This window comes from Palaemon carinicauda, chromosome 17, assembly GCF_036898095.1.
Source record: "Palaemon carinicauda isolate YSFRI2023 chromosome 17, ASM3689809v2, whole genome shotgun sequence".
Lineage (NCBI taxonomy): Eukaryota > Metazoa > Arthropoda > Malacostraca > Decapoda > Palaemonidae > Palaemon > Palaemon carinicauda.
The window spans coordinates 60,111,212-60,123,438 of NC_090741.1; the positions used below are offsets into that span (position 1 = coordinate 60,111,212).

General features: G+C 38.0%; 1 protein-coding gene across 1 annotated transcript in view; it reads right to left on the reverse strand.

Moving 5' to 3' along the window:
* The window catches only part of ND-B22 (NADH dehydrogenase (ubiquinone) B22 subunit), a 15,491-nt gene extending 5,666 nt beyond the window's left edge, over window positions 1–9,825 (reverse strand). The window contains exons 1-2 of the mRNA XM_068391106.1: window positions 9,646–9,825; window positions 4,853–4,995 (exon numbers count right to left, since the gene is read on the reverse strand). Of these exons, the coding sequence (XP_068247207.1) occupies window positions 4,853–4,995; window positions 9,646–9,743 (241 nt within the window). The 5' untranslated portion in view covers window positions 9,744–9,825. The remainder of the gene's footprint in view (window positions 1–4,852; window positions 4,996–9,645) is intronic.
* Between the last annotated feature and the right edge of the window lie 2,402 nt (window positions 9,826–12,227).

Genomic DNA, 12,227 nt, shown 5'->3' on the forward strand with positions numbered 1-12,227 from the left:
ATGTAAATAAACAACTCTGGTTTATATAGCTAGGAAAAATAATAACTTTAAAAATTTATAGTTTGTTTACACACGAATACAAAACCTCATCATTTATGTGGGAGGAAGTCCCTAAGAGACAATACTGGAACATTTGTCTGACTCTTAACCCAGAATAACATAACGATTATGAGACTGGCTCAAATGCGAGAGATGGGGTGTTATGCTGTGGAGAGAGAAATGGCGGGAAGCATGCCAGGTCCAAAGGCGCACGGTCAGTTTGAAATCGTCTAACTGCACATTCATGATTTTTTATTCGATAGGTTATACGGTTCTCTGTATTGCTAATGACCAAATCCGTGAATAACGATGGCTAATTGCACTCTCATACTATGTTTTTGCTGAAAATAACCGATTATGCGTTATTATGTTAATTGTCCTGTCACGGCATAGGTATAAATTATGAAGGGAGTCAAATCAGTTATCTGTCATGATGGATTTTGGGTCTTGTCTATGAATTCTGCCACAAAAGAAAAAGATCTTTCTACCCCCTGGAGTGTGACATTAAGTGCAGTTCGCTCACTCTGTGAAACACTAGAATTAACTGCTCTGTAAATCCTTACAATAACATTTTCCATATCTTTATCCAAAAATAGCCGCGAGTAACTTACTTTACAGACCATTAACACTTTTAATTTTTTAGTCTAATGACTGAACTTCAAAGACGACATCATACTCTGGTAACTGATCATGTTATACATTTGAACAATTGAGATTTTCTTTCACGAGGCAGACTGGACCAAGACTGTGTTTACTAGATTGCCCTCCAAAAAAGGATCAGGTAATCAGTCAGTCTTATATAAATTGGCCTCTAAGCATCAAATGTGTCCCCGAATCTCCAGTTTTTATTTTTTGAATATATTCATAACTAAGTTGGAGAATTCAGGACTGTAAACTACCTTGGAAATAGCCACTAATTTTGTATTTGGTTGGTTAAGATACTCCAAAACTTACCTTAAGCAATTTATTTTGTTATATCTCGCAATAAGGTTATGCAAAGATCGAAAAGGCGATACTTCTTCACTTTTATCATCTGACTCTGAGTTTCCTTTTACCTCATTTTCCTGTTCTGCAGGAGAATCCGAGCGAACATTTGCTGACTTCTCAGTTTGTTTAACCTTTAAAAAATGGGTAGCTGCAGGAACGTGTAAACTTGTATTAAATTTGGATTTACTAGTGTCTATATTAACCCGGTTAATGTGATACAAGCTACTGTTAAAGATTGGAAGTGAAAAATTATGAAAACAATCTAAATTAATTGAAACTTTGTTCACCTCTCAGCATTTAAGGGAATTATATGGTACAGTATACCACGACATCCACATAAGTAATATGAAACTGGCAATAAGCGCTTGCCTTAGCTAATGGAAGGGTATAGGGTCAAAACAAACCACCCTTGACTTCCGCTTAACAATCTAATTTAGTCGTATAGACCAATAAGAATTGTGGTACTGCATGGATTTAGCAGCAGAAGAAACTAAAGTACAGTGATACCTCGGTACTCGACCATAATCCGTTCGAGATCCGTGTTCGACCTCCGATTTGTTCGAGTACCGAATTTTTTTTCCCCATAAGAAATAATGGTATATATTCTATTCCGTTCCCAAGCACTCGAACAGGCCCAAAATATTAATAAAACGTGTACCTAAACAACAATAATTATCTAAATGTGTATGAAATTGGTCAGAAAATCCTATAAAACAATTTTAAACCATTTACTGTACTAAAATAAAACAATTTTAAACCATTTTCTGTACTGTAGTGAACATACCTTTGAGCAGCGGTTCGATGGCATACAGGGATGGATGTGGAGAGGATGGAAGGGGGAGGTTACTGCTTGGAAGGAGAGTCCCCTTCCATGATGTGGCGGGGTAGTTCTCCTTCAGGAGTTGTTTCTCTCTCCAATGAAAGGGTGGGCAGATCTATTTCAGGGGTTTCTTCTCTTCTTTGTCTCTTCTTTGGAGGAGAAACAGGCTTTGATGTAGCAGCTTTCTTTTCTTTTGTGAAAAACTGGTCTATTGTTAATTGTTTCTTCCTCCTCTGCAGTATTCTTCGAAAATGATACATGACACTATCATTAAACATATGCACTGCCCGGTTTGCTACTGCAATTTCTGGGTGGTATTTTTCAGCAAAAGCCTGCACATCTGCCCACTTGGAACAAATTTCATTGATGAGAGAACTTGGAACATCCTCCCTTACCTCATCCTCTTCTGAAGATTCCTGCTCCACAATCAGATCCTGCTGCTGTTGTTGTTGCAGGTGCAACAATTCCTCCACAGTCAACTCGGTAGAATGGCTTTCTACAAGCTCATCAATATCATCCTTGTCGACCTCAAGCCCCAAACTCCTGCCCATGACAACAATTTCCTCAACGACATCAGTGTCATCAGAAATTACAGGGGTAGCAGTGCTTGGACCCGCCTCTGGTTGGAAACCTTCAAACTCCCTCTCTGTGACACATGATGGCCACAGCTTACGCCAGGCAGAGTTCAATGTCCTATAGGTCACACCTCGCCAAGCTTGGTCAATCATGTTAACAGAGTTGAGGATGCTGAAGTGTTCCTTCCAGAATTCCTTTAGGGTCAACTTCGTGTCACTGGTCACTTCAAAACACTTTCTGAAAAGGGCCTTGGTATAGAGTTTTTTGAAGTTTGAAATGACCTGTTGGTCCATGGGCTGGAGTATGGGAGTAGTATTGGGGGGCAAGAATTTGATTTTGATAAAGCTGTATTCTTCTTTCAAGTCATCCTCGAGACCTGGAGGATGTGCAGGAGCATTGTCCATAACCAGAAGACATTTCATTGGCAAGCTCTTTTCAATGAGGTAAGCCTTAACCTGGGGGGCAAACACTTCGTTTATCCACTCAGTAAAGAATTGTCTTGTGACCCAAGATTTAGTGTTCGAGCGCCACATAACTGGTAGTGCACTTTTACAAATATTATTTCGTTTGAACACCCGGGGGTTGTCCGAGTGGTACACTAACAAGGGTTTGATCTTGCAATCGCCACTTGCATTTGCACACAGCAACAATGTTAGCCTATCTTTCATTGGCTTGTGACCTGGCATCTTCGTCTCGTCCTTGGTAATGTACGTATTGGCTGGCATTTTCTTCCAAAATAACCCAGTCTCATCACAATTAAAGACTTGTTGTGCGATCAAATTTTGTTCATTTATGTACCGATCGAATTCCCCCACGTATTTATCGGCTGCAATTTGATCCGAACTAGCTGCCTCCCCATGCCTAGTAACACGATGAATACCTGTTCTATTACGAAACTTTTCAAACCAACCCCTGCTCGCTTTAAATGTAAATGAATCACTTTCACTGGTACTCGGACTTTTCTTCACTAATTCTTCATAGATATGCAACGCTTTTTCACAAATGAACGCTTCACTAACACTTTCCCCGGCCAACTGTTTTTCTTTAATAAATATTAAAAGCAACTTTTCCATCTCCTCAATCACTTGTGGCCTTTGCTTAGTTACCGCCGTAACTCCCGTTGCAACATTCGCCTTCTTAATCATTTCTTTATGCTTTAAAAACGTAGAAATGGTCGACTTCGCCATTCCGTATTCTACCGCTAAATCGGACACTCGTACACCATTCTCATATTTCGCTATAATTTCCTTCTTCAACTCGATCGTTGTTCGCACTGTTTTCCTCTTCTCCTTCCCCTTAACACTCATTACTTTCTTGGGACTCATTATGAAAGCTAAAAAAGCAATTAAAAGCACTGAAAATCACTAAATCACAACGAATGCTGATCGCGCGTTGTCTGAGTGACGCTCTCGAGAGAACTGATGCTTCCCGAACAAGCGAGAGTGGCCGAGATGGCGCGATCATCACAAAGCCCATGCGGTCGTCACGTGTTCGGCTGGTCGAGTACCGAATTTTTGGTCGAGCACCGCAGCAAAAATTTCTCGAAAATTTTGGTCGAACTCCGAATTGTTCGAGTATAGAGTCGTTCGACTACCGAGGTATCACTGTATGTAAAATATTTGAGGCTCTATTAGAGCTTTCGAATATGTGATGCATTAGCGTATGTTCATAACCGTTATTGAAAGAAACGCTTTTAATATTAGAATGAATTTGAGGGGTTGGGTTAGGTTTGGCAACCAGTTAAAAGGATCCAGAATTACCAAGACTAATGGAGGATTTGCTGGATTTCTTTATTTTAATTAAGGAAGCAAGAAATATCAAGCGCCTGTGAAGTACATTGAAAGATGGCTGAGCATGTATGTTGTCTAGAGTAAAGGTATGTCCATATCGTCGTCATCCCTCCATAATCAACTAGGCTCGTCTTTCCTGGCTTTTACCCTGAACTAACAGCAAGTTTTCTTTTGTGCTAAAACTGATGGCTTGATTGGCAACCATTAAAACATTTTTCCATGAGTGGGACTGAGAGTGAAATGAATTCTTCACAATAATTAAAATCACCGAATTGCCCCCCCCCCCCCCCCCCCCCTTCCCCACGATACACAAAGATATTGCGGATCCCAATAACCGCTAACTAAATCAGGGGAAGACATCTTAAAACACAGCATGTGAACAATCTGAGAGCAACTTTGCAGCCTGGGTTCCCTACCACTTATGCCGATAGAGGGCTGTAACGTTTTGTTGAGGGTATGCAATTTTATATGATGTGAAAGAAGAGGGGAAAATTTAAGTTTTTACACTAGTTGATTATACTTGGCCTCTGGCGAGGAAGCGAGGAAGCAATATGAACATCAGGGGAGATTTATAGAAATAAAGGCATTTCAAAAGTACATAACTATAATACAAAGCATTCCAGAATACTGTACTACTTACACTTTTTAGGTTGATAGTGAATAAAACTAAATAATTCCTTTTCCCCTTCCTCCACCAACTGCTGGGCAACCCTCAAATCTTTGATATCTTTATTTTCGTCAAATCTTGCTCGTAGTAATGTTGCTCTGTACCGGTACATAGGCCTGAATGGGGAGAATATAAAGTATATAACATTTTAAATACATCAACCAATGGTCTTATATAATATTAGTAAAGCAAATTCTAAACATTAATACTGTATAACATATACCTTCTCATCATGATTCAAATTCAATGAGAAATTGTATAACACCTCTACACTTAAATTTTCAAAAGTCTCAATACAGAATCTCATTTTACACCAGTCACCCGTTGAGATACTACCACTAGAGAGTTATAGGGTCCTTTGACTGGCCAGACAGTACTACATTGGATCTTTCTCTCTGCTTACGGTTCACTTTCCCTTTGCCTACACCGGATAGTCTGGCCTATTCTTCACAGATTCTCATCTGTCCTCATACACCTGACAACACTGAGATTACCAAACAATTCTTCAACGCTGAGATTACCAAATAATTCTTTTTCACCCATGGGATTAACTACTGCACTGTAATTGTTCAGTGGCTACTTTCCACTTGGTAAAGGTAGAAGAGACTCTTTAGCTATTATCATTATTATTATTACTAGCCAAGCTACACCCCTAGTTGGAAAAGCAAGATGCTATAAGCCCAAGGGCTCCAATAGGGAAAAATAGCCCAGTGAGGAAAGGAAATAACGAAATAAATAAATGATGGGAACAAATTATCAATAAATCGTTCTAAAAACAGTAACAACGTCAAAATAGATGTCATATAAAAACTATTAACAACGTCAAAAACAGATATGTCATATATAAACTATAAAAAGACTTGTGTCAGCCTGGTCAACATAAAAACATTTGCTCCGATTTTGAACTTTTGAAGTTCTACTGATTCAACTACCTGATAAGGAAGATCATTCCACAACTTGGTAACAGCTGGAATAAAACTTCTAGAATACTGTGTAGCATTGAGCCTCATGATGGAGAAGGCCTGGCTATTAGAATTAACTGCCTGCCTAGTATTACGAACAGGATAGTATTGTCAAGGGAGATCTGAATGTAAAGGATGGTCAGCGTTATGAGAAATCTTATGCAACATGCACAATGAACTAATTGAACGACAGTGGCAAAGATTAATATCTAGACCAGGAATAAGAAATTTAATAGATTATAAGTTTCTGTCCAACAGCAAGCAGCTTTTCTGGGAGAATGACACTCCAAAATCAAACCATTGTTCTCTAGTCTTGGGTAGTGCCATAACCACTGTACCATGGTCTTTCACTGTCTTGGGTTAGTTTCTTGCTTCAGGGTAGACTCAGACACACTATTATATTTTGTTTCCTTTCCTCAGTGGGTTATTTTCCCTGTTGGGGCCCCTGGGGTTATAGCATTCTGCTTTTCCAACTAGGGTTGATAGCAAAAGTAGGAAAGCGCTGGCAACAGCATTTCCCCCGCCTCAGCCCCTCTTCCTGGAAGGACCAGGTTGAGTGGCTTAAATAGGCTGTGCATATACAGGCTCCTTACAGGAAGAAGTTGCTGGTGGTCTTAACTGGAGTCTAGGAAAGTGGCATTTCTATTATTCAATATTGCAAACATGGCCACAGTTCCCTTTGAAGTGTGAGGTCACATGTGTGCTAAATTATAGAGTCCTGCATGCAGTTCACCACTTCTCCATTGCCACCTACATGTGACTCCTTGAAAGGAGAGACATGGCTGCCAGCACAAATGAGTTCCTCAGGGACAGAGCTACCATTGAGCCAACTGGTTTTGTGAATACGGAGACCAAGGCATCCCTCCTCTTCAAAACACCAGTTGCCCGACAGGTTGCTGGGTAAAATCATAGAACAACACAGAACATTTCTAATAGGAAAAATAGCTTTTCCTACAGAAAATAGTGAGCTTTCAAAAAAAATTTGACCTTTATTTCCACTACAAAGAAGCTGTTCTACCCCTATTGACCCCCCCCCCACCCCGTTCCCAACGAACAAAGGTGAGAACCTGGGACTTTGTGCATGCAACAGAATAAAACTTGATTATTCAAAACTTTTGAAATTTGTAGAAGGCCACAGAACCTAACCTAACCTAGTAGTTACCAGGTCACGACCTTAAAGTTAATCACAGATCCTTACCAAAATCGCACTTTGGACATTTTAACCTTTGAGGGATAGCATGATGAGCTTTTGAAAACTTATTTACTACACCAGGAGTACAGTGATACTCAGATGTGAAACTTGGCTATAGCATCTAAAGAGCCATAATGGCAGCCATTACACTTTGTTACGTTGGGCTCCTTAAGCACAATGACTGAGCTTTATCCCCAAGGTGGAGCCATGATAGCCACCCTGAGACATTTGCACTCACAAATGAGTGTAAAGACGTCCACAAGGGAACAATCTGCATCAGGATTGTTTGCCTCCATCAGCCACAGACCTGGCCACCCGAATCCCTAAGTACCATCATACCCAGCCAAGGTAGAGGGTACTGCAGGTAGCTCTGGTCTAATCCTCCTTCTTCTACTTTGTCTACATCTTCTCCCACTTCTATGTGGGGTCGATGTTTCTGGTCAGCTTTCTCCATCTACCTCTGTCCCACACCTCATCAAAGATCAAAGGTCATCCTTGATACAGTCCACCCACCTTTGCTTATTAATATACCTCTGGTCTAACCCAACCTAACCTAAAGTTCAATTCTGACCAAAGCAACCACAGCAAAGACTATTTGAAGGACATGAAAAAAAAATCACGGGTAATTTACATCAATTATATGAAGCATATATTCATCCAACTGGTTATCTGGTACTTATGTAATCTGAACATAACTATTGCTGTAAATCATACGCTTTTTGCATTTCTCCCCCCCCCCCTCTGGGATTCTCATAATTTCTTTTTACTTCATACTAACACAATTTTCCCAAAAAATTTAACCAGCATGTTTCAATAAATCATTATTAGTAAATTTGTTTAAATCCATAACCATGAATTGCCGGGTAATAATTACTCGGTATTGAGGAGATCAAATTCTAAGTTTGTATAATTGATAATTAACGCCAAATACTAGGTCACTGGGCTAAAGCAAATCGGGAAACATGTTCCACTTGCTAGAATGTAGGAGCAACAAGATAATGTTTAATTGCGACCGAAGCGAGCATACGGAGAAACAAAAACCAATAAATCATTAGTTCAATTAAGGTACGAGGTACAGTAGTAATACGAACACTTATACGATCGAATCCATAGAAAATGGGATGGAAAGTCATGTTTTCTATGAGTCCAGGAGTCCTGGAAAACAATTGTTCTAGTGTTCTGACAGTTTCATTATTATTTCTTAGTAGTCGACCGACCATGACTAAAAAAATTAGGTTTCATTGTATATTATTCCATGGTAATGTAACCTAGGAAAAAAACTACTGCTTCTTATAGAAAAAATTACGCTCTCTTCGAAAATGACACTCGTTCCCGTCGCAAATTAATAGTTTCAGAAATAAATATACATCTATATCCTCCAATAATGGGGGACCCCCAGTGGGAACTCGGGGTTTTGGGTGGGGAAAACATACTGGGGAAACGATATATAAACGTAAAACAAGCCTTTTCTTCTCTATACATTACCTTCTTGAAATTATAACAACTGGAGGAAAATACAAAACAGTATAAATGAATAAACTTTGGAGGCGTCGTTGCAAAGATTGTGTCATGAAAAAATACAGTAACCAGTGCTGCCAACGTCCGATGTAGATCAAATGTTATTTTGTGACCTGTCATACTACTAGGCTAGGTTAGGTGGGTTTGTTAGGTTCTGTGCCCTTTTTGTACATTTTATATATTGAGTAAAACTTATATGGAGAAATTATTTAATATATGGAAATATCTATCATTACTACCTTTAGTTATGTCAACGTACCGTTGGTAACTCTGTGTACCATACGTCAACGTTGGTAACACTGTGTATTATTGGTAACGTTGCTAATGTTATCGTTCGTTCGTAAGAGAAGTGACACCGTGCATCTGTTTGTTTCCGATTGAAATGAACATCAAATTCCCTTAATTCACGTTATTTACTATAGGAAAACAATTATATATCGTTTCCCCAGTATGTTTTCCCCACCCAAAACCCCGAGTTCCCACTGGGGGTCCCCCATTATCGTAGGATATAGATGTATATATATTTCTGAAACTATTCATTTGCGACGGAAACGAGTGTCATTTTTGAAGAGATCGTAATTTTTTCTGTAAGAAACAGTAGTTTTTTTCCTAGGTTACATTACCATGGAATAATATACAAAATTACCAAAAATTACAGCTTTCCACAAGAAAAACATGTTTAAAAGGGAAAAGCTTGTTCCGACCAAAACTATAATAAAGCCGGATGCTATAATACGCCTAAGGGCTCCAACAGGGGAAAATAGCCCAGTAAGGAAATGAAATAAATAAACTGCAAGAGAAATAATGAACAATATAGAATATTTTAAGAACAGTAACATTAAAATACAAAGTTATACTCCATTATGATGACATGCTAGCCTAGAATAGGATTATTACTAAAAAGAAAGGTATTATTGAACTGTATTACAGGGTAATGTAGCATATGTCTAGTAATGAATTATAGCGGTTAATATTATAGAAAAAAAATTGGCAAAATATAAAATCATTGGCCGAAATAACACCAAAACTGGCCATTTCATCATCGTCTTTAAACTTCTAATAGATGCAAAAATAAACCTTCAAAATGTCCTTACCTTTGATCATACCATGACTCAGTGTTTCTCAGAGCCCTCTTGTACAAGGAACATACTTTTCTGGCGTGGCTAACAAGCTCAGTCTGGAGAAACGACATCTTTTTCTCTCGGTCGAAAGACTCGACGAGGTCTCGACCCTATGATGTCGTCTTCGCCGACGGGAAAAATAATCGACACTGCGTCCGATTCTCTTTTAAAGTTGAGGCATACCTAATTAGGATATTGCATTATGTATTGATAACATTTTAATTTCTTTGAGAATTTTTCTATATCCTTATAAATCATATAAGTATGAAATTATTGAAGTATAATCTTGTATGAAAATAGGTAATGCGATTCAGTGAAAACGAAGTCAAAATTAATAAAACCGAACACTTTAAACTTCTTCCTTAATAAAAGTGATAAGAATACTTACTTTACTTTTAGAGGTTTATTTCTCGCCCTCCATCAAACACTAAAGGTCTGTTCAGGCGGGCCTTGGTGTATGAAAAAATAATTCCTTTCCAGTTAATATTTTGCTCTGTATCGTTATCAGTTATTTCGCTAGCATTTGTATTCAGGCTTAATAGTTTTCAGGTCACTATTATAACACTTTCTAAAAAGATAAGTCTTCAGGTTTTTCTTGAAGGCAGCCACATTTGTGCTATTCTTGACATCGAGTGGAAGGTCGTTAAAGAGTCTCGGTGCAGCATAACTGAACGTTCTTCCTCCTATTGCATGATTCACACTAATTTCGAATAGTCTATGGGGGTCATCTGCATGTCTAACTCTTACAGTGGCGCTGGTAGCTTCAGGGTAGGGGATCAAGCAATCACGAAGATATTTTGGCTTATCACCTGTAAGTGCTTTGTGAGTCAACAAGCAAATTTTAAATTCAATCCTAGCCTTAACAGGTAACCAATGTAGATCGATCAGTGCAGGAGTTATTCTCTCCCGAAATTTAATGCCTTTTATCAGTCTAGCCGCCCGGTTTTGCACATTTTGAAGCTTCCTTAGTAGTGTATTGGGCAATTTGTAGTACAGAGAATTGCAATAATCAAGCCTTGATATTACATGACTCACCACTAAAATTTTTGTACTGCCCTCTGTTAAATATTTTCTAATAAATGCTATGTTTCTCAGGTGATAGTTACACACTTTCACTGTGTTCACAATTTGGTCCTTCATTGACAAATTACAGTCTATCAGTACACCCAAATTTTTCACAACAGGCACAATCCCAACATCAGCATCACCAATTTTTATACTTTGAATTAACTGGTAATTCTTCAAAGCCACCCTTGTGCCAAAGAACATACATTCTGTTTTATCATCATTTAATTTGAGCTTTTTCCTCTGCATCCATGTTTTTATTTCAGTCATTATCTCATCAATTTTCTTCTTTGTATCTTGTGTTGTTGAAATTGAGAGGTAAAACTGAGTATCATCTGCATATAGTTTAAAACCCACTTTGTGTTTTTTCAAGATGTGTGATAGCTCGATAGTATATATGTTAAACAAGATAGGGCCCAGGACACTACCCTGTGGTACACCCTTCATAAGAATTCTCTCATTGGATCGGTTTCCAGAAACTTCTACAATAGTCTTCCTGTTCACTAAGTAACTTCGCAAAAATTTCAGTGCTTCCTGAGTCACTCCAATAGACTTCAAGTCGTCAAGTAAGTACTCGTGCACAACAGTGTCAAAAGCAGCACTAAGATCTAACATAATTAAAATTCCACACTTTCCCCCATCAAGAAGACCTATCATATCATTCATTATTGAGCACAAAGTAGTTTCTGTAGAATGATTAGCTCTGTAGGCCGATTGATTTTCCGGGAATACCTGTAACTCGTCAATATGCGCCCACAATTGCTCACTTATGACTTTTTCAATAAGCTTTGACATGTAGGATAAATTTGAAATGGGCCTATATGAATTTAGCTCGTTTACATCACCTTTCCCTTTGTAAATTGGTTTGATCAACGCAGTTTTTTCACAGCTAGGAAAACAGGATTGCGATATACTTAGGTTAATTATGTTCAGGTAAATATTATATACGACTTGTTTGTTTGGAGCTTCACTTATTGAACTGTTTGGGAAAGGGTCGTTTCCACAATATGTATTCTTCATCTCTCTCATAACCTTTAACAAGTCGCACATATTTATCTCCCTAAATTTTATTAACTTCTTTCCCTCTTTCACTGGCATAGCTGACTGTCCCTCCAAGTGATTTTGGGGGAAGCCTCTATAGATTTTATCAATTTTTTCACTAAAGAATATAGCAAAACTCTCTGCACAAACATTATCAGGCAAGACATATTTTTTCTTTAATCCCATCAAATCATCAAGGTTTTTATGAAAGTCCTTCATGTTATTAGTTTTTTTACATTCGCCGTTGTAGAATTTTCTTTTTGTTTTTTCTAACAGGATGTTATAGTCATTTCTGGCCTTATTATATAGACCAGAAATAAACACTATTATTATTATTATTATTATTATTATTATTATTATTATTATTATTATTATCATTATTATTATCATTATTATTATTATTATTATTATCATCATTATTATTTACTAAGTTACAACCTTAGTTGGAA